This window comes from Ceratina calcarata, unplaced genomic scaffold (genome assembly GCF_001652005.2).
Source record: "Ceratina calcarata isolate Rehan_Ccalc_2016 unplaced genomic scaffold, ASM165200v1 scaffold44, whole genome shotgun sequence".
Taxonomy (NCBI): Eukaryota; Metazoa; Arthropoda; class Insecta; order Hymenoptera; family Apidae; genus Ceratina; species Ceratina calcarata.
In genome coordinates this window covers 697,448-718,183 of record NW_017167821.1, presented here as the reverse complement: position 1 = coordinate 718,183, position 20,736 = coordinate 697,448, and the positions used below count along the sequence as shown (strand labels likewise).

General features: G+C 42.2%; 4 protein-coding genes across 13 annotated transcripts in view; 2 read left to right on the top strand and 2 right to left on the bottom strand.

Moving 5' to 3' along the window:
• Positions 1 to 723: 723 nt before the first annotated feature.
• Positions 724 to 12,732, bottom strand: Asator (tau-tubulin kinase asator). 6 transcript variants are annotated; one of them, XM_018028165.2, is made up of 15 exons: positions 12,369 to 12,729; positions 8,710 to 8,842; positions 8,466 to 8,613; positions 8,169 to 8,383; positions 7,785 to 8,054; positions 7,475 to 7,561; positions 7,070 to 7,351; positions 6,809 to 6,980; positions 6,404 to 6,723; positions 6,017 to 6,316; positions 5,577 to 5,873; positions 5,182 to 5,461; positions 4,665 to 5,084; positions 3,286 to 3,670; positions 724 to 3,222 (listed from the first exon to the last, which is right to left on the bottom strand). In XM_018028165.2, exons 1-15 carry the CDS (start codon positions 12,374 to 12,376, stop codon positions 3,168 to 3,170), a joined length of 3,372 nt encoding a protein of 1,123 aa, XP_017883654.1. In that variant the 5' UTR covers positions 12,377 to 12,729; the 3' UTR covers positions 724 to 3,167. The 6 variants fall into 6 exon arrangements, with proteins under 6 accessions (XP_017883654.1, XP_017883655.1, XP_017883656.1 ...); XM_018028166.2 differs by lacking the exon at positions 12,369 to 12,729 and adding an exon at positions 9,810 to 11,350; XM_018028167.2 differs by lacking the exon at positions 12,369 to 12,729 and adding an exon at positions 10,132 to 11,350.
• Positions 11,350 to 17,095, top strand: Pgk (phosphoglycerate kinase). Of its 3 annotated transcripts, XM_026815302.1 has the most exons (6): positions 11,350 to 11,468; positions 12,851 to 13,056; positions 15,304 to 15,652; positions 15,779 to 16,117; positions 16,194 to 16,413; positions 16,514 to 17,095. In XM_026815302.1, exons 2-6 carry the CDS (start codon positions 13,025 to 13,027, stop codon positions 16,789 to 16,791), a joined length of 1,218 nt encoding a protein of 405 aa, XP_026671103.1. In that variant the 5' UTR covers positions 11,350 to 11,468; positions 12,851 to 13,024; the 3' UTR covers positions 16,792 to 17,095. The 3 variants fall into 3 exon arrangements, with proteins under 3 accessions (XP_026671103.1, XP_017883685.1, XP_026671102.1); XM_018028196.2 differs by lacking the exons at positions 11,350 to 11,468; positions 12,851 to 13,056 and adding an exon at positions 14,644 to 15,080; XM_026815301.1 differs by lacking the exons at positions 11,350 to 11,468; positions 12,851 to 13,056 and adding an exon at positions 15,126 to 15,197.
• A 16-nt stretch (positions 17,096 to 17,111) lies between these two features.
• Pex19 (peroxisomal biogenesis factor 19) lies at positions 17,112 to 18,780 on the bottom strand. The gene is made up of 5 exons (XM_018028198.2): positions 18,689 to 18,780; positions 18,206 to 18,394; positions 17,977 to 18,140; positions 17,675 to 17,905; positions 17,112 to 17,576 (listed from the first exon to the last, which is right to left on the bottom strand). Exons 1-5 carry the CDS (start codon positions 18,747 to 18,749, stop codon positions 17,346 to 17,348), a joined length of 876 nt encoding a protein of 291 aa, XP_017883687.1. The 5' UTR covers positions 18,750 to 18,780; the 3' UTR covers positions 17,112 to 17,345.
• Positions 18,781 to 19,196: 416 nt separating this feature from the next.
• Positions 19,197 to 20,736, top strand: part of mRpL47 (mitochondrial ribosomal protein L47) — a 6,955-nt gene continuing 5,415 nt past the window's right edge. For 2 of the 3 annotated variants that reach the window (XR_003389459.1, XR_003389458.1), the window contains exons 1-5: positions 19,197 to 19,396; positions 19,539 to 19,706; positions 19,789 to 20,003; positions 20,113 to 20,272; positions 20,356 to 20,547. Coding sequence is in view for 1 of the 3 variants with exons in the window: in XM_026815323.1 (XP_026671124.1) it covers positions 19,272 to 19,396; positions 19,539 to 19,706; positions 19,789 to 20,003; positions 20,113 to 20,272; positions 20,356 to 20,497 (810 nt within the window). In the remaining 2 variants the exon portion in view is untranslated. Of the gene's footprint in view, positions 19,397 to 19,538; positions 19,707 to 19,788; positions 20,004 to 20,112; positions 20,273 to 20,355; positions 20,649 to 20,736 lie in introns of those variants that run through there. The other variant, XM_026815323.1, reaches the window with a different exon arrangement.

Sequence of the window (20,736 nt, the reverse complement as noted above, 5' to 3'; positions counted from 1 at the left end):
TGTTGCGCGTTTCACGCGATTTTTGTATGCATTACATATGAATCACGATCTTACGTTACAAGATCGTATTCTCGATGATTTTTAGAAGAGAGGTTATGCTCGAAGGACAATCAACCGACTTTTAATTTAAACGGAAGCGATCGGTTTATGTTTTGCGAAAGATACATGCATGATCTTCAGATGCCTCGCGAACGCGGACATTTATTTAGGTTCCAATTTCAAATATGTATTTACCTGGCATGTGGGGATCGATGTGATCAGACCGGGTTTGAGATTTTTCGAAGTTGTAAAGAGTAGTTGTAACTGCGTGTAACTTCAATTCCAAAACGAAGGAAAATCGTTGGTACTTTTAAGTTGACATACCAATTAATCTACTTTAAACGAACGATTAGCAAAGTACGTAACGTTAATATATACGTACGGGGTGGTACGGGCGTACATACACGTACTACTCGCTACCACTACGGCCATCATGGCTACGATTACGTCTCCTACCCTACCGCTACTCTGGTTCCAGTTGGTTCACTTGGTTCCCGTCCATGTGTCTTATCTATATCTGTAGATCCAACATATTCTAAGAATATATGCTCTATGTATATGTACATATGTATAATTGTATGTATTAAGAAACAAGGAGTGCTTTTCGTATTGTATAATATAGTTAAGAGATACATCTTCGAACGATCGAGCACTTGAATTAAAGTTTGAACGTTAGGCAATATGTTCTATTGCTAAACTCAATTTTATTCAAATATTCAATGTTTTCAAGTTTCCGTCACGCGGCATACACACGGACACGCACGCGGAAGAAACGTGCGCAACGTTTATGCGTGTAATTTGTATTCCTCGAATCTGCGCTTTACATACAATAATAGCGATAATAGTCGATTAATAAGTTTCGATCAAATCGATTCGAATGGTAACGAACAAGATCTATTTACGTATATGTATATATATACATATATGGGTATGTATATATATACTATAGGTATGTAGGTACGTATGCAGTTGTTTCGAAAACAAAACACTGTCTGTTTATTGTTGCGAAGGTGCAAAGTTTCAAAGTGAATGGTACGTAACTTACGATATTTTTTCGTTATAAACCTAATTAGGTATAGATCGAAGAGATACATCCGATGAGCTGTATTACTTGCATTTACATCGAAACGTACATTCGATCCTTGATTGATTACAGATTCAGATTCAGATTCTTTAGCGTTTCGCTCGAATTGTTTCTTTTATATTATGTACGTACTATGTATCTATGTATGTAATATACTTCGCTCGTTCTCGGTCCTTTGTCACAAAGTTTAGGTACATTCAACGGACAAAAAGTTTCGAGTAACTCATCATTAATTTGAAAAGACGAGCGCGAAGGGAAAAATGATGTTCCGTGTTGTGTTGCGTGTAACGCACGTATACGTAGCTATAAATACAGATACATATACATACATACAATAGGTACACGCATGTCGCATACATTAAATAAGCACTCGTTTCACCTATCTATTTAGTAGTCTAATAGTACGCTTACGATTACGATTAGGATCAGGGTTGGGATTAGGGTTACGATTAGGATTACGGTTACGGCTACGTTTGCACGAGTAAACTCGTAATTTTCGTTCGCACGTGCCGCGGTGCCGTACTTACACATTTCCTTCTCCTTTCGTTTCTGTATCACGCGAAAAATGATTTTTCGCTTAGACATCGACATAAGACTATCTCATCGTTATCGTTAAATTAACTCCATCTCGATCATTGCACAAAATAAATCCCTAAACTACTTTGTACAAGTATAATATTTATAACTCTATGCGCAAATTTGGTTTCAGTAACAGAATGCTAAAGGATTCTACTTGACTAGTTTTATGCATCACTATGTTCGTTCCAATCGCGGACACTCGCAACTGCGACCGTTCGAAAAGATCGGGATTATCGGGAAGTGCGCAAGACAATGTACCTATGATTATACATACGCGTACGTTTTTACGTGATCCAACGATATCGTTCCTTTGCGGAAAATACTTTTATACGCGCTTTCCTCTGTCATTAGTTTGCTTTTGCTATATGTATCACGCCGACGACAAATGTTAAACGGCGATCGATCGTGGTTCGATCGACGTCTCTCTCGCTCGCGCTCCTGGTGACTACGCATAAGGCGTAAAATACAATTCGTATTTGTGATTCCTTAATTCGATTTTCCCATCGTTCGCGGTAGCCCAACGATTCACTGATACGTGTTACAAAACGAAAGCCCGGCGTTTTAGCGGATTCAGAGCTTTGCTATTAGGGCACTTAACTTACTCTTTAGACGCGTACATATTTTTCTACTCTTTGTTCTTGGTCAACAAAATCGCGATGGTGATGATTTTCCAAAGAGACCGGTTGTCGGTTACACTACCTATGTATATCGTTTTTATACGATCGGGTTAACTTTTAAACGAATATAGAATGATAATTTGATTGCGAGTTGGTTCGCGTTTCGCGTTATCGCAACGTTATCTACTTTCTATACTACCTTCGTCGACAAACGATTCCACGTATACTTCGGTAGTTATTCGTTCCTCGTCGAACGAGTAAATGTAACGACGATTTAAAGGTATTTTCGATAATAAAAATATGGTTGAGCGAAATAAAATGAAAGCGCGGAAAGAAGAAAGCTAACGATAAAAAGTGCGAGATGAGGCGCGTGTGAAGGGAACATGAAATGTGCGAGCAAGTTGTTCCTTCGTGACCGATCCTGGACACAATCGAATTTAACGATTTGGATTAGCCGCAAATACGTGTGCACGTTGGTAACGCGATTAATTCGTGCCACATGGCGGTACATAGCATCTTTTTCGCCTCATCGCGTCGTTTGCACAGAGACTAGGAAGTGTGTATATTATTTGAAGCACCACCGATTCCTATATATGTATACTACATCGCTCTCTACCCGATTCTCAAACCGTGCAACCTGCCGAATCGATAAAAGTATGTACATCGCCAAAATATCATCGAGTTGTCGGACAGATTTTGCTCGGAAGCGTAACGGTAGCCTATCGTTAACCGCCGAGTGTCGTCAATTCATCGTACGGAACACATCTAGAAGCGTCCGCTAAACTTTCGTCAATCATGTATAAAAAGAAAAATTCGACTCAGTTTCGATCCCACGTATGCCATGTATCTCACCACTCTTTGCTGATAATAGTTTCATCTGATATAGGTCGAAATCTTCGACATCTAAAACCAACAGACGGATCATTAAATAAAGAGATGTCGTGATTGAATAAATAGCGAACTCACCTGGCATTGTTTTCTTGAACATGAGGCGGCAGAGTAGGAGGAGGCGGCGGTGGTGGAGGTGGCGGCGGAGGTTTCACCGGACCGCTGTTATCGGACTCATTGTCGCTACTCTCTTCGGCCCGCTTCGCCGTTTCTCCTAATAGATGAGACGGCACTCCTCTGGTAGGGAACTTGGTTGATGATAACACTTCGGAATGGGATCTGATTCTACGTTGAGATCTTTGTAACCGAAGTTGCCTTCGGCAACGTAACGTAGGCGTGCATTCGTTTAAATTTTCGTCTTCTGCTGAATTAGTCGACGTTAAAGGTGAAAAGATCGACGGTTCATTGGACAATGTGGAGCAGCCTCGAAATACCTCCAGTACCAAGTGTTTGCATTTGACAGCTAAAATTTGGCAATGTTAGTATCGTTAAACCGAGAATCTCTAACCCGATGTTAATCGCGATATACAAGATCGTTACTCGAAAGAAGACGAAAAACAATTCGATCAACGGACGGCGTTCCGATATCTTTTTTGTATTCTCTCAATCGCTCGGCCGAAATAATATTTTCTTGCTTCGGCATTACGCGTTTACGCGTACACGTATCTATGTAGTATGTACTATGTAAGTACTTATGTTGTTATATTATGTGTAACGATACGTGTATGTATGTTATGCTATGGTATGCTTACAATCGTCTTCTACTCGTCACCATAACTAATTGAAAGATCGAATAATGGATGATGTGGGTACGGCAGGGATAGAGCAAATGACGAAGGAACGTAAGAAGGAAAGGAACGAGAGACGATACGCGATGCACGTAAACGATAACGATCGAGCTTGTAAAGTGGAACGAAATAGCCTACCTCCACGGTATCCCTCCCATTCCCTTGGAAAAGAAAAAAGAATAAAAAAAGAGATATACGCATGAGAGAAAAAAAGAAACGTGCAGAGAATTGTTTTAGTTATCAACGATTACTATACGTATTAGGTATAACGAACAAACAGCGAAATATCGCTTTAGAGCTAAACTAATGGTTACGATCATCCGGTCTGTCTCGAAAGACAGACGATCGTTCGTTGACAAGTTTTATCGTCGTAAAGGCAAAGTCGCATCGCGTTACATAAGACGACAAGTAAATTAGAAGTCGAACAATGCCCTCTTACTTTCTTCGGCAACGAACCAACTCTAGTTTCAATTACTATATTGGTAATGTTTCGTCTTAAATAACGAGCGCCGCGGAAAAAACTTCGCCTCGTACCCAATTAACTAAAGTTCCGAGAAAGTCCTCGACCCGTGCCGGAACTCGTCAAATTGGTATACGTACGTAACGTTGAACGTCGTGTTCGGATTTGGAAAGATAGAATCGTGTGACTAAAAAAAAAATCTTACTAACTAGCATCTTTGTCCCTGGTTATAGCCGCCGGCGTCGACGATTTTTCTACTTCGCTTCCCACACTGCTTCTGATATTTTGAGAATTCGTTTCCGGAGCTGATTCGGACAGCGAACATCTAGGGCTTTTAACCGGGATCGGAATTTTACTGACAGCGTTGTAAGTCCTACAAGGAATTTCCTTGTCCTTTCCATCCTTCTGCTGCTGCTGTTGCTGTTGCTGTTGCTGTTGCTGTGCGCGAAGCGAGTGTACCGCGTTACACTGCAGTACAGTGGTCGAGGCAGTAACGGTGCTGTTCTCGAGTTTGTGCGTCGCATCATCGACGACTGGTCGATTCTCAACGGCATCGTCGTATATCGACGGTTCCTCCATTTCGGGATTGGGACTGGTCAGTCCATCCGCTGTACCGTTCGTCATTTTTTCTACGAAAAATCGCGTAACGCGACATTGGAAATTCGGAAAGAAAAACGGATCGTTGGGTACGTTCGAATCGGGCGATGAAAGGGGTCGGTGGCTTACTTTGCAACGGTTCTCTATCGGCCGTAGTTTGTACAACGGTGGCACCGCCGTTCGCGTCGACCACTCTGATCTCCAATCTTCCCGCTACGGCTTCTTCTTCTTCTTCACCTCCGTCTGGCAGGGCGGCACCCGTCGCGTTCGGTGTTGAAACCGAGAAACCGACCGCTGCCACGCTCGCTCTTCGCGCGGCTGGCTTTTCCCACGGCTCGTCGTTGCGCGCCGCTACATTCCACATTACGTCGACTTCGTACAACGCGTCGTCGAACGCAGCCTGTTGGATCTGTCCGATCGAGGCAGCAACAAAGAGACGAACAAAGAGAGAAAAACGTAGGAATAAGAGCGTCGATTCGGAATAGCGATTATTCGATGATTTAGATATCGATTGTCGATTATACCAGGGGTGCTTCGAGATGATCGCGAACGTGCGATGCGAAGGCAGGTACGCTCCAAGCACGCGGAAGTGTAGCTTGAAGGTCTGGATATTTTTCGATCCCAGCGATGTTCAAACACCTATGAGGATGAGGCACCACGGGCTTCGTAGTATCCTCGCTTATCCGTGACAGGGCAGTTGGTATTATCGCGTGTTGAGGCGCGTTCGATGTTGATGACTGTATCACTGTCGTTTTTGCACCGCAGATGGATGACGCAGGCACCAGACCGGCGGCACTGGTCGCGGCATCGCTGACCGTAGACTGCGGATATCGCGTAATAAAACTTTTTGTAAAAGCAGACTATGTAAGCGTCGATTCCATGAAGTTAATCTCTGGGATCCAGGGGCCACGTCTTGTCGCATGGGTCATACCTACTATGATTCGATTTCGATTTAAGCGTTTACCTGGTGAGCCACGGTAGGCAAGTTGCTGGTTCCCTTGTGTTCGGGACTTTGTAAATTCTCTCCTTTCCATTCGTTGTCGGTCTCCTCAGAATCGTCGAACTGCGATTTCCATTGAGATGCCAAAGTTAAACCGCCTCCAGCTTTGGTCACTTGCTGTAACGCCGAGACGTTATCGTCGTCAATCTGCGCAAACTGAGTGATGGAACAGTCCCTCATCGTGGCGCGACTAGCTCTCGCCTGTTGCCGTCCATCGATCCGCCTTCGCGGTTCTCGTTTCAGTGGTTCTCTCTGCTCCGTGACCTAGGTGCGGGATCGGGCAGACAAATCACTGGTTGAAACGATGCCGCATCACCCAAATCTTTAACTTGAATCGCAAGTCGAACTTACGGGGCTCTGATTGCCGCCGAGATATTTCGGATTGGTGACATCGTAAGAACAGTAGGAGGCATCGACCTCGGTTTGTACTCGAGGGCTAGGTGGTTCACCAGGCGTTGCCTCGGCCGTAGGTGTAACTCGCAATCGAGCAAATGTCGCCCCGCTCGCAGATTTTCTTAACGGTGCCGCAGCGTTCGCACCAATTTTGTTGCGAGGGACTTCCGAAGCGGAACGAGCGGATGCCATCAACGCATCGCCCTCGTTGTCCACTACGCCGGTCGTCGTTTGCGGTTCCGCGGCCATGGAAACTGCTCGCCTTTTCTTAGGCGAGTCTGTAACGGAGTTAAATAAAATAGAATCATCGATATCACCATCTAACGACCGTTACCGTCGGTTCGGTCAAATAATCGTAACAACCTTGAGTTTGTTGTCCCGATTGCTGATGACTGTTGTCCATCGTGGGTATCGTGGCGTTGCAATTTTTATCTCTGCCGTGATTGTTACTGATAGTCGATGTAAACGGCACCGAAGATCCTTCCACTCCGCGTTGCTTGTTTCTCCTGCATATACTTTCGTAATCCATTTGTGCCTGTATCATTACAGTACGTAATGTATACGTCAGTCGCAGCATAACGCGTACGTGTACGCGTGATTCGTGTATGATTCGCGCCGACTTACGTCCAGTTCTTTCCTATTATCGGGCTCGACGTTCTCCTGATTATTCGTATCGATGTTCGGCGTAGTTACCGCTTGATTGACCGTACTCGCCGTCGTCAGTACCGGAGGTATAGCAACTTGGTAATTGCTAGGCAACGATCTCGTACTCGGCAAGCTTTCGTTGGACGTATACGGTCTCTCCCAATCGTAAGGATCGTTCGGCTTTACTCCTCTGCGTTTTAGGCAACGCTCGAACAAACCAGCCAGCATGGCGTAATCGGGTTTATCCGCGTATTCCAAACTCTAAAAAAACGTGCTGCTCGCTAACACGTACGAAATTGGAGGGGAGAAGGATCGCTGTTCGGGTAAATAGTGTTCATTGTTGGACGTAAATCGTAACGCGAAGTTCGCGTAACAAATACGTACCTGAATATGTTCCAAGAAGATTCGAAGATCCGCTGGAAGATGTTTTAAAAGTAAGCGATGATCGTATTTTTCTTTCATGAGACCCACCTAGACGAAAAAAGGGGAAACGGGGAGGAAGGATAGGGGAAGGGGAAAACACAGGTATAAACGACACATTAACATTTAGCGAGAATATTATGTTTTATGACGAGCAAAATGAATATACCAGTATGTATCTACATATCGTAGATATACAGAAGAAAAGAGAAAAGAACGAGAAAAAACATAAGAAAATGCAATGATACTTGATTATATTGCCTGCATCGCATACCTGTTCTTTGTCCTTTATCTTTCGCCATGGAAGTTGTCCATTACCAAACTCTACCAGCATATAAAATAATGACCACAAATCGTCATGCCTGCCCATTTCTTTATTTTTGTGCGCATTCACGGATGCGTAGCGGACGGTTCCTCGAAATCCAGCAGCGGCACGAGGTGGTCTAACTTCGCCGGTACCCGTCGTAAATTGACGCGCTAAACCGAAGTCCAGCATGTATACCAACTTCGAGGTGTGCGGAAGGCGTCCCATCGAAAAATTTGACTAGAACCGTGAAAAATCGCGAATAAATTGATTACGTTTTGCCACGCGATAAATAAAAATTACCGAGACGAGAAAAAAAAAGAATAGAACGATCAGAATAATTCGAAGACCCACCGGTTTAATGTCCCTGTGAAGAAACCCCACTTGATGTATACTCTCTATCGCTTTCAGAATTTGAAGTCCTAAACGTAGAGTAGTGGATAACGAGAAAGCACCTCTGGGTTGAGCGCGTCGTAATTCTGCTAAATTTTTCCCTTGTAATTGCATCACAACGTAATTGAATCGATCGTTACGACCGCAACCAATAAACCTGCATACGTGTTCTCTACCTGCGCGAATAATTGCGATGAATCAGCGATACAGATATCAACGTAGCAGTAGATATTAGGTATGTGAGAAGATCTAACGCACCCTGTAGCTTTTTAAGTACCGCTACTTCCATTTTAAGAACTTGTTTCGATTGACGAGCTGATTCGACTTTCAAGGCGACTTGTTCCTTGGTCACTAAATCTAGGCCCTCGTAAATTTCGCCAAACCCGCCGCCACCTATTCTTTTCACCTGTGGAGAATAAAAGGAAAAAAAAGGAAATAGCGAATTGTTAGTAATGTGCAACGACAAAGCGACGGATCAAGTTTGAGAAAGGAAAAAACTTACAACTTTCCAACGTTCTTTGACCTCATGGCCAGGCTGCAACAAATCCTCGCACATCATAGTTATATTGTTATTCTGATCCGTACTTTCGTCGCCTACATTCCTTGGATTTAATGTGGTAGAATGGTCGGGATGCCTGAAAATCGATGCCTCTATTAAGAGATTTGTCAAAGATTCGAAAAATCATTCGCATGCTGATAGTCTCTATCGGCTTCTGACTAGTCCAGGCTTCTCTGGTTCGTGCCTCCCTGCTTTTGCTCCTGCCTTCACCCGTTAATACGCGACTACGTGATAAAGCGACAACACGGATCACTAATCTCACTATCTCACTGCCCTTGCTACTGACGGTCACTGACGGTGATGATGACGACGACGACAACTGATCCAACGAGAACGAGTACGGAGTCGATAATTCGCATTAAATCGAAGCAAAACGCGAGTTAAAGTAGAACACTCAAGAATCCGCCGTAGCAAACTTTACGACTGTCAACGCGAGGCAAGCGACACGCCCCGAGCGTGAAAACAGGTTAGTTTTTTAACCTAAAGCAAAGCATATTACGGTACAAAATTGGTCGATACCGAGCGCCCTATGTTAGGCAGCCATGATTACGTGCGAGGAAAGGGTGCAGCGGCTATGCAGGGTGCGATTCGATTCTTTAGCAATCGTTCATTCACATTCGACGTTCGATCTGTCACCGTTTGATTTCGTTACGTTTCTCCTTCGAATCGAAACCGTGTTTCAATCGTCGATTCCGAGTCCCCGGATCCCCAAGCCTTTCCCTCTTTAATTTTTCCCCTTATTAAATGTTCGAGGAACGATTTCATCCCAGCCCCGTTGTACCACGTCAACTCGGAACAATCGTATCACGAATCGAGACTGTCGATCGAATCTCCACTCTAACAGAACGCGCGTAACTATTGTAAATCGAGAGAGAAAACCCACCCGAGGTCTCTTTGAAGCTACTTAAACTAAATAATCCCTAACCTTTTTTCGATGATTTTATACAAACGTCTATGAATATTTTCCACTATATGTATACATATAACAGGGGGTAGTTGGAAAGCGGAAAGCTTCCCTAGTCCCTGAATTCTCGCGTACGTACCAAAACCGATCCGAATGCGATTAGTATTTTATTTTCACTGTCAGTGTCGTTTGTTAATCGTTGCGACAGCGAAGAATTCTCAGAATCCTCGGATATTAGGTGTGTTGTTAACGTTAGTAGTTGGTTCACGATCCTGCACCTGCACTTCCCTCCGTTTACATATCTTTCCTTTTCTTTTTTCCTCTCCCGCTCTCCGTTCTTTCCTCGACTCTTTCTACCACTATTTTTCCCCTTCCCGCTATCCAGTTCTATCTTCACCTCACCCTTTCGTTTTCCTTTCTCTCTTTTCTTCGCTCACCCTTTCTCGCCACTCTGCTCTTACCCTTATTATCCTACTATACACGCCACACCACGGTACATCCTACCGCGTACCGCATCACTCCACCTCCACGTTCCACATAGTGTCCATGTCCACGACGGTCCGCACTTTCGCACCACCCCTTTACGATATCTCTTGCTCTTGCTTGTCATATACTTGTATTGGTGAGTAAAGTGCAAGTAAGTACTTCTCTCTCGCTCTCCCACGCTCTCTTTCTCTCTTTCTTTCTCTCAGAAACGATCGTTCGCTCGTACGAAAGCGATTCTGCTTCTTCGACGTTTTTATCGCACTGTTCTTTCTGTTCCTACGCGATCACTTTCTCCGCCGTGAGTAAAACATGTCGGATATATCGCGCTAGTTCCCGTCAAAGACCGATGGCACGGCCATTTTTCGATTTCGTACCACGGCATTCGTAATGCTTATAAGCGCCGCAAGATAGCGACCCGAAACCTCGATCGATGTCTACCTTCCTATCTCTTTTCCCTCTATCGTTTCAAACGTTTCGAGAATCGCGATCGAATCGTTCATTAGCGATAGTCAGCAACTCAGCACCAGTCAGCACTCAGCGATAGTCAAGTCACAGTTGCAGCCTGCAACTGTGACTTGACCTGCAACTTGCAGGTCGCAGCGGTCGCAGTCGCAGTTAACTAGTATACCAGTAGCTAGTTACAGCCAGCTAGATCGGTTAGATGTGGACGACACGAGTAGACAACCACAATCCGTTTCGAGATCATGACCGAGTCGTTGCAAATTTTTATCACTATCATCGTACACGTCGTAAATTGTCTAGAATCTAAAATCCTTGTTGTTTTTCGTTCATTTCGTCCGTAGTAACTAATCAGATCGGTTGAAGACTCGAAATAAGTTCTACATAAATACATAAAACAGTGTTCTACGCGAGACACCAACCAAGCCTGGTATCATTCTTGGCTGTCTGTTTTAAGTCTTTTATCCGCAACTATCCTCTATAAATTAGAATAATGATTAATCCTTCTCTACGTTGCACGCGCACGCAAACACGTTAACCGTTCAGCTGTAGCGGAAAACTGAAGCTGCGAGCGGTAAACATTCTTTGCATATATTAGGAATCTTTAACAGCTTATGCTGCCCACACGTATGCCAGAGTATTACGTGTACATGCGTACATGTTGATATGCATTAACTCGCATTTGAGATTTTACATGTTCTTGTATACGGGTGCGAATAGGTGAGTCGCGGTCGTCACCAAGTACTATAGTAGACGAGACACACGGTTAATTCGCGTGCGTGCGAATTTATTGTTAGTCGGGGGCAGAAGCCACGCATTGCTCGCATGCTTACGATCGAATGTCACGCTCAAGGTAACTAAGAATCGTCTTTTTTTATTTTGGTTTCCACGTTGTTTCTCGTTTCGGGAGGACGACACGCGACTTGCGCGAGACTTTATAATTAGACAAAAGTCGCAAATTAATCGTCACGTGAATGTTAAAGGGGGAGAGAATAAGGGATATCATCGTTAACATGAAACGTACTTTCTATTTTCATTTAAAGTACGTTTCGATTCGAAGCATGGGGTAGGTTTAGGTACACACATATATTAGCGTTCATGCATTCGTTACAATCGAATAAGACCAACACGGTGCATAATGAAATTTCGAAATGCTTAAATTACCGAGTCCATTCGCCAGAGGGCATAATATAAGTTTAAACATCTATTTTTAAACGACCCCACTTAGCGTGTGTGCATATGAAACGTAAAGTATAGTATCTTTTTTCCACGCCAAATGATTTTTCTCGCTAGATTCAGATACGCGTATACGTAAGTAGCTACGTGATATGTACTTTAGCTGTTTCTAATCGTCCGCGTCAGATTCGACGTCAAGCATACGCTTGGTAATTGTTTCTTTTCGCTTTTCTATTTTGCTCATGCAGATAATTATCGCACGAGAGTTTGCGCGTACATGTGTGCATGTACGTACAGAAAAATGATACGTACGATCGTAAAGATGATTAAATACACGTATATTCAAGTATATCATTTTTTGACCGTTTGCGAAAGTTTAGAAAGCAGGCGCGTTATGTATAACAGGAAGTTAATCTGAAACCGTTAAGGGATGCAAGTATTATGCGTTTAATATCAAGGACGGAGAACAAGCTGATGTACCCGTAGCGGACATTAGGAAGGAAAGAAAGATATCGCGATGTAATCGGGGATGAACAGATATACGTATATATGTTCGTCGAAAAAGATAATTACGTACCATTTCATAATTTCGAGTGAAGGTAAAGCACACGTAAAGATTGTACCAGTGATGACGATTAGTTGTTGCCGATGCGATGCGACGCGTCGACTATGCCGATGTCGATGTAGATGCTGACGAGCGATGAACGGTTAGCGATAACGATGACAGCGGCAAGGGTGGTATCGTCGATCGAGACTTATATAGCACTATGTACAAGATGGGTATATAGTACAGAAATTAACTGGTAAGCGAACTAATGCGAATGGTTCGATCGGCGGTCGGGCAAGATCGGTAGTGTCGCCGATTATGAACTTGACGCAATGTACGACGAATAATTGCACAATTCTTTTTCATGCAGAGCACAAATAGCGAACAAGTATCGCCGGTAGCTAAATACTAAATAACGTAGTATTACGAGTTCGCTTTGCCCGAACCGGTGCGTCGCTAGAGTCTTCCGATCGGAACGAGATAGAATCTATGTCGTTGTCGCGTTCCACCAGAATCGGAAACTAGAGACTGGCACGAGGACAGGCTCGACCGTGCCGTCGCTGTCGCTTTCCAACTGGCAGCAACCGGTGTCGCAGCGTCGAGATGTTCGTGCTCGATACCCGCGACCGCAACTACATGGCCAGTACGGCCACCGAGGAACCGATTTCGGATTTCGGCCAGACCCGATGCGATGCGCCGACATTGCGACGATGGAAACGTAAGTAGATCTACTCATAGCTAGCAGTGCGTGCCCTTATGCACAGGTCCGTACTCGATCATCGAAACTTTGGGTATTTGGGAGGCCCGACGGTATTGCCACGAGATCGTCTCCTCGCGCACCCTGATGCGCTACCAGCTATAGTTACGAGAACCTACCGAGCGGTACCGAATAAAGCTAATCAGTTTCGCTGATCGTTAATCGATCCGATTCTCCATCGCGACGATCTCCTACAATCTAAATGCGCGATCGCCAATTACGGTTCCAACAACCATAGATAGCTACATTTCCTTTCGCAGAACTTCATCGTTTCGTCGTGCGATTCTTTCCGAGAAAATATTCACGATACAGTTTTCGTATTTTGTCGCCCTCGCATTTAACAAAGTTGTGTTATTTCGGTACAGCGTGGTCGGGCATTCGGGCGATTCATCCAAGCATTCGACGAATATCATTGTTTTTCAATTGATGTTTCTTCCGATTCTCGTATCTCGCCAGTATGATATCAACCTGGGTCACATAAAATTGTATTCGCAATTTTATCGATATTCGCTTATCGATAGTGGGTTTTCGCATTCAAACATTATACGTATTTGAGGATATAGACACAGCGACAAGAGAATGTAAAAAGTGGTACATAATATTTTCTATTCGTTTCTCGTACAATTATCATTCCATTTTACTTTGAAAATTGGATAACGGAATGCCACTTTGCTACTCTACGATATGTAAGTAGGTATGCCAGAATCGAGAATAGCACCGGTCAAACGAAATAGCCGCATTTACCTATGTAATACCAGACGTTGATCGAAGACCGTCCATTGAATATACATAATGGGAATACTTTTTTATACCATATTTGTATCCATTACAATTATGTATAATTGTATATCCGCACGATAACGCGATCAGCCACTTTAATTCGTGTCATCGATTTTCGATACGTTTTTTATATACTTTACGTTACACAAATACTTTTTATACAGTTACATCGATGAAAAGATAAAAGTAGGCAAGTAGAAATAATACACGTTCATCTTCGTCGGTCGCATTCGCGTTGCGAGAATTCTACTACCTATCTGCATCTACATCTACGTTCCATATATCACGTACGTATATCCCTATATATATAGATCCCTAGATATATATATATATATGTAGATACGTCTGTGTGCGTGCAAAGCATATGCTTCAATACGAACGTTAACCTTTCTTTGACGTTTAAGATCGATGTGTATATTATTATACTACAAATGTATTAATATAGATAGTCTTGAAATGAATCATATCTTATTTCAATACTACACCCGTCATTCAACAGGATTTAATATAGCTATTAGAAATATAAGTATCGGCTTTACAACGATACAGAGGATCCTCACTGTTCGATTACCTATCGATCATCTATCGATGCACTTTTTTAAAATATGTACAGTAGCTAGGTTTATCATCGTTTGTTAATTGGCGGCTCGAAGCAGCTTACTTTTCCGCGCTCAACTATCTCCCTTACGATCTCCCTACTCGACTCAGGTCCATGGGTACATATACGAGTTACAAGGTTAAATAACAAATAAAACTGCAACAGCTGACATCGCACTCGTAATCAGTGCCGAATAAAGACGTGCGTATATAGAAAAGTATAGCTTCGTCGACGGTAATCGAGTGCAACGTACAGCCTACGCGTAAACCTACATGAATACCGTATACGCAAGTACGAAAAATAGTCGTCTCGTTTCGATCCGCACGATTAAAAAAGTTTTAAGAGGTCGCTGTGTTCGTCGACCTTGCTTCGACTTTGCCGAGTCAAGGTATGACAACGATACGAGCTACTCGAGGATAGTCAAGAATTCGATCAGCAGTTGGAACGCTGTACAAAGTTCGTTGAAATTAACACAGGACGATAACGCGTTATTCGTTGTTACACCGAATATCATATCGAGAACGATACATCATTCATCCGAAATTATGGCACTAAATAAACTCAGCATCGACAAGGTTGATCTTGCGAACAAGCGTGTTCTGATTAGGTGGGTGTATTTCCCTCTTCATATTACACCTTTTTCTTGCGATAAGCTAGATACGTAACAGTTAGCCGAATTGAATTTCGTTCGCGCGAACGTCTCGGTTTTCGGTGTAAGTTTTATGTAAGTATACTTACTTACATAGTAGCTTGACAGCAATAGGCGCCTTCTGTGCATGCAGGAACGAAAGATGAAATTAATAATGTTCGCATTAATGTAATGCACGTAGGGTGGACTTCAACGTGCCCCTGAAGGATGGCAAAATCACCAATAATCAAAGAATCGTCGCTGCCTTGGATACGGTGAAATACGCTTTAGAAAAGAAAGCTAAGTCCGTTGTTTTAATGTCACATTTGGGCCGGCCAGACGGCAACCGAAACGAGAAGTACACGCTAAAGCCAGTCGCAGAAGAATTAAAAACTTTACTTGGGAAAGAAATTCTGTTTTTGAATGATTGCGTCGGGCCAGAAGTAGAGGCTGCTTGCGCTGATCCAGCACCTGGAACGATTATCTTGCTCGAAAATTTAAGATTCCACGTAGAGGAAGAGGGCAAAGGAGTAGGACCAGACGGAAGCAAAGTAAGTACCATATAATAGGCATTGTGTATCATCGCTATTAATATCTGAAACGGATTCGAAGATATTGAAAAGAAACGAATCGTCGTCGTCATCATCGTCGTCACGTTCTTCATTATCTGAATAAAGGTAAAAGCGGACAAAGACAAAGTGCAGGAATTCCGAAAATCGTTACGGAAATTGGGAGACGTTTATATTAATGATGCCTTTGGTACGGCTCATCGTGCTCACAGTTCTATGCTCGGAGAGGGATATGAAACGAGAGCGAGCGGTTTTCTTTTGAAGAAAGAATTGGAATATTTTGCCAAAGCGTTGGACAATCCCGTGAGACCGTTTTTGGCGATTCTGGGAGGCGCAAAAGTCGCCGATAAAATACAACTGATCAATAATTTGCTGGACAAAGTTAACGAAATGATCATAGGTGGTGGAATGGCTTATACGTTTTTGAAAGTATCGAAGAATATGAAGGTAGTTGCCGCACATTGTTTGTACCTCGCTGATTCGGGATGCGTTCCTTGCAATTACCGTTTCATTTGCGTTTTAGATTGGTAATTCATTATTTGACGAGGAGGGTGCAAAAATTGTCAACGAAATATTGTCGAAGGCTGAGAAAAATAAGGTACAAATACATTTACCCGTCGACTTTGTAACCGCGGACAAGTTTGCGGAAAACGCGGCTGTCGGTGCAGCGGATGTAGAAAGTGGTATACCCGACGGTTGGATGGGTCTCGACGTTGGCCCCAAATCGAGAGAATTATTTAGTGGTAAGTTTTGCTTTGCAAACAAGGATCGAATTTGTTCGACTTCCCTACATTGTAACTGACACTCTAACGCGATACATACATTCGACTGATCGATTCACAGAACCCATTAAAAGAGCGAAAACGATCGTTTGGAACGGGCCAGCCGGTGTTTTTGAATTTGAAAACTTCAGTAAGGGTACGAAGACTCTGATGGACAATGTCGTAGAAGTGACGTCGAAAGGTGCCATTACCATAATTGGCGGTGGCGATACGGCTACTTGTGCCGCTAAGTGGAAGACCGAGGATAAAGTAAGTCACGTAAGCACCGGTGGTGGTGCGAGTCTAGAACTTCTCGAGGGAAAAGTTTTACCAGGAGTTGCAGCCCTTTCCCCATCATAATTCGTCCGATAAGTGGTCGTCGTATCAAATTTATGTCGCGGAAATCAAGTGAAGGGAAAGAGGATCGGACGTTTTGTTAAGTTATACGTCTTCGTTTCGGCAGTTTCTTTACGATTTACGCGACGATCGTTATCCTTATCGTTGTTGGAGCGTTCGATTGCAAAGAGAACAAAATACGAGTAAATAGTATGTAAACATCTGTTATAGCGGCTATTATACATAGTAGTTAAAAACGATGTAAACTATGGCTATTATATTTTTCCCGCACAATAAAACATCCAACGAAGGTTTAGTTAAGAGAAAAGTTGTATCGCATTGTATTACCATTGTATATATATATATGCATTTACTTTCAATGAATATTTCTATTTACAAACGCGATGCTGCTTGTTTTCAGAGCATCGGCGGACAATGATGAATTGCGCTTTATTAAACGAATGTTTCCCATGTATCCCTTGTACGTATGTATAGTAATAGATAGTACGTACACGTATAGATAGAGTATGTACAATCTAAGAACGCGCACCATTTGCCCTCCCAACATTTTACTACGTTCACATCACACTACAATTTTGCGACGATTCCATGTTACGTAGTAATGAAGGAATCACAACATCTCCTTCGGCATCAAGATTGAAAGGATGTGTCGCCTGCTCTCCTATCAATTCTACGGGTAATTGACCGCAACCTTGTACTTCCTGCATGAGAGCTATTATTTTTTCCAAACGCTTTTTTTTCGTTTCTTCGTTATCTCCATCCTTCTCTTCATCGAGTTCGGTGCACACCTGCAATAACAGATCGTTTTTAACGAAATCCACGATCCTCTTTTAACGCACTCAATCTCCTCGTAACATCCAATCATCATAATACGTAAGAAGACAACCTGCTGCATTAATTTCAGTTGTTTCGTATATCTCTGCAGGTCATTCGGAGGTATAGTTTCCTTTTTTTCCTCCAACCATTCGGGATACTTGTCTACCAATTCTTTTAAGGACGGGTACAGAATTTCTTTTGAAAGTAAATGCTGTAACATTCCGTGCATGAACGGTAAAATAGCGCCAGGACCATCTTCCAAAGATGTTTGTCCAAACATTTCGCTCAAATCGACCTCGCTCTACGAATGGGCAACGTTTACACAAAACGATCAGATTATAAAGCATATCGAAACTTGATTTGAACAAATACCTGTAAATTTTCAGACGTTGCGGATAAATCATTTAACGCTTGTGCGATGACAGACTGGAAGTCTGTGTTCGTGCCATCCCTGTCGAAGGTATCGTCATTTTTTATTGCACTAGCAACGGTTTGTGCCATTCTTTGAAAAGAGGCATCTAAGTCGCTGTCTGTTCCTGGTCGATATGAAAAATTTGATTATTCATTTGTCTTTTCTTCGTTGGTTACACATTGTACTTACCATTACTGTTTTGAATAAAATTTTGTATGTTTTCTTCGAACTGTTCCGCTGCTTGCTTAATAAAATCTGCAGTCCATGTATCCTGTGGAACATCTGATGCCTCCTCGTCCTCAGTAGTCTCTAAAGTACTTGGCTTACTTACATCTTTCTTAGACGGTATTTGTTCTTTGCTAAAATCCTTTAAAGCACCTATAATGGATGATTTTTTCTTTTTAACTAACAATTTTTCTGGATTACGTAATAAATATTTATTCAACTATTTCGAAGACGATTAATCTAAGTTTCATCCATTCTATTCATACCTACTACTTAATTTTTTTATTTTGAACGAAGAATCGTGAAATATTCATTTGATATAAATGTGTATATGAAAAAGTATCAAATGCAAAAAATGTCATTTTCAGATGTTCCCGGAGGTTACAACTTTTTAATTGTATTTACACAAACTCGAAACACCGATCGCGTAATGTCATTATTACTTACTGTCTAATAAGTCGTCTAATTCTGGATCTTCCGTTTGCTTCGTAGATTTTTCGTTAGCCATATCTCCTGTGTAAGATCAGAAGTATCGTACTTAGAGCTTCGACGTTGACAATTTTTGATAAATAAATCGTGATACGAAAGTTTATGAGTCGAAATTGACGACACTAGTATGCAGCCTCATCACCGTTTACATATTATGTGCATGCATAGATATACGTAGAACGTAGGTATGCATATGTACGTATCGTATGTAAACACTTTTAGGCAACTGATTTAACTCTTTTTAACAGATATAAGTGATATAACGTCAGTTTTCTGGTTTTTGCATTTCGGTCATTCGCAGTCATTCGCCAGTCATCTACGCTCGTTCCAAACAGTCCCAAAGTCCCAATTCGTCCCCGCTCCAACGGCTCCAAGTGGCTCCAAGCTCCAACTCCGCTCTTTTAAAGTGTTTACAGTTCATAGTTCACACTGTTCAGTGTTCACACATTCATGAGCACGTGTACTAATGCATTACTAATGCTAATACCAGAGAGAAAATTTTCTCTTTGCTAATATATTACCTCATCGGAGAGCTGGGAAAATGGCAAGTTTTACGAAAGCTGTGCAAGTTTCGAAAAGTGTAAATAATATAATAAAAGGATTGACAAATTTGTCTCTACTTCCCAACGTTAATACAGCATCGAGTTTAACATTTGCTATTCGAAGGTTTTTATCACTTCTTTTATCTGTTCTTGTATATTTTTGATCGCTATACTTTCTGATGTCGAACCTGCATAGCGGTTATGCACAGCATAAAGTAGCCTTCGCTCGTTCGATTTTCATTGTAAAAATGATTAAAACTGTTTAGAGTGCCGACTATTCAATGTGCATTCATTCATTCAACGCCTAGGCGAGATGGTTTGATGGAATTTTTCGATGTACCGAAAAATTGGGGACAGGATAAAGTACGTGTAGGACGGTCATGGAAATTGGATGAATTGAGACTGAAAAGTAACGAGGAACTCCATAAATTATGGTTAGAGACGAGTCTAAGACAAAAACGTATAAGGATATTCTTGTCGTATGTAAAATTGTCAATTTTATCGAAACGTACATAGGTTCGTCTTGCTGAAAGAACGCAATATGCTCCTAACGATGGAGGAAGCTCACAACCGGGAATGGAAATATTTTCCAAATCCTGAAAGAATTGATAAAGTCGAGGATAGTATGGCTAACTTGGAAACTGTGGTCCGTGAAAGGAATAAGGCTTATCATATGCTCGAAACTGGAACAGATGGAGAACGACCTGCAGCGCTAAGATTCAATCCACTTGGTAAAAGATATTCCAGATATGTGTTTTGTATCCACCGCACAAAATATGTATATAGAAATTGTTGTGGAACTTTGTAGAACAATTGTAGCTAATATATTTTGTCTTATAGGTTTACGTTTTTTGTACCGAATGCGTCAATACGCTATACCGAGATTTATGAATACCAAATGGAAGAAGACGCACATGTTTGGTTACGGCGGATACGCAGTGCACAAATTTTTGCGATTGTACAGAGAAAAACTTTGGAACGCGAAACGTAAAGCACGAAAGTTTGTATTCGATGAGGTCATCTTTCTAATCATTTCCTATCTTTTAAATACGATATATTTCAAATTGTCTCGTTATGTTTCAGTCGTGAGATGGGTAAAGTCTGTACTCTGTTGCGAACTTTCCCCAATCTTGATTTGGAAGCCGTAAAAGAAAAATATCCGTCGGTAGATCTAGAGAAAGCGAAGAAGAGTAGAAAAATCGATGGACATTTCGTACGCGATTGAATGTGATTTCAACGTGTCAGTCAGAATCGTATCGTACTTCCGTGGAACAAGTACGTACAACATTTCAAATGATATGTTTAAGGATGTATTGGCTAAACAGTCAATCCCAAAAGTTTATGTACCTTAGAAAAACACATTTCCTATAATTAAAAAGAAATCAGACGTCGGAAGAATAATGCTAATAATAAATAGCTACGTGCTAAAAAGTATAGAAGGAAATATCCAATTAAGTATTGACT

Excerpts from the sequence above, each read along its gene's own strand:
- Asator (XM_018028165.2), bottom strand. Across the intron at positions 8,614-8,709 it reads TCAAAGAACGTTGGAAAGTT|GTGAAAAGAATAGGTGGCGG; the intron begins GTAAGTTTTTTC and ends TATTCTCCACAG. Across the intron at positions 7,562-7,784 it reads AGATAAAGGACAAAGAACAG|GTGGGTCTCATGAAAGAAAA; the intron begins GTATGCGATGCA and ends TTTTTCGTCTAG.
- Pgk (XM_018028196.2), top strand. The coding sequence starts at position 14,746 with ATGAATACCGTATACGCAAGTACGAAAAATAGTCGTCTCGTTTCGATC. Across the intron at positions 15,081-15,303 it reads AACAAGCGTGTTCTGATTAG|GGTGGACTTCAACGTGCCCC; the intron begins GTGGGTGTATTT and ends TAATGCACGTAG. Across the intron at positions 15,653-15,778 it reads TAGGACCAGACGGAAGCAAA|GTAAAAGCGGACAAAGACAA; the intron begins GTAAGTACCATA and ends ATCTGAATAAAG.
- Pex19 (XM_018028198.2), bottom strand. The coding sequence starts at position 18,749 with ATGGCTAACGAAAAATCTACGAAGCAAACGGAAGATCCAGAATTAGAC. Across the intron at positions 18,141-18,205 it reads TTTTATTCAAAACAGTAATG|GAACAGACAGCGACTTAGAT; the intron begins GTAAGTACAATG and ends CATATCGACCAG. Across the intron at positions 17,906-17,976 it reads CAACGTCTGAAAATTTACAG|AGCGAGGTCGATTTGAGCGA; the intron begins GTATTTGTTCAA and ends GCCCATTCGTAG.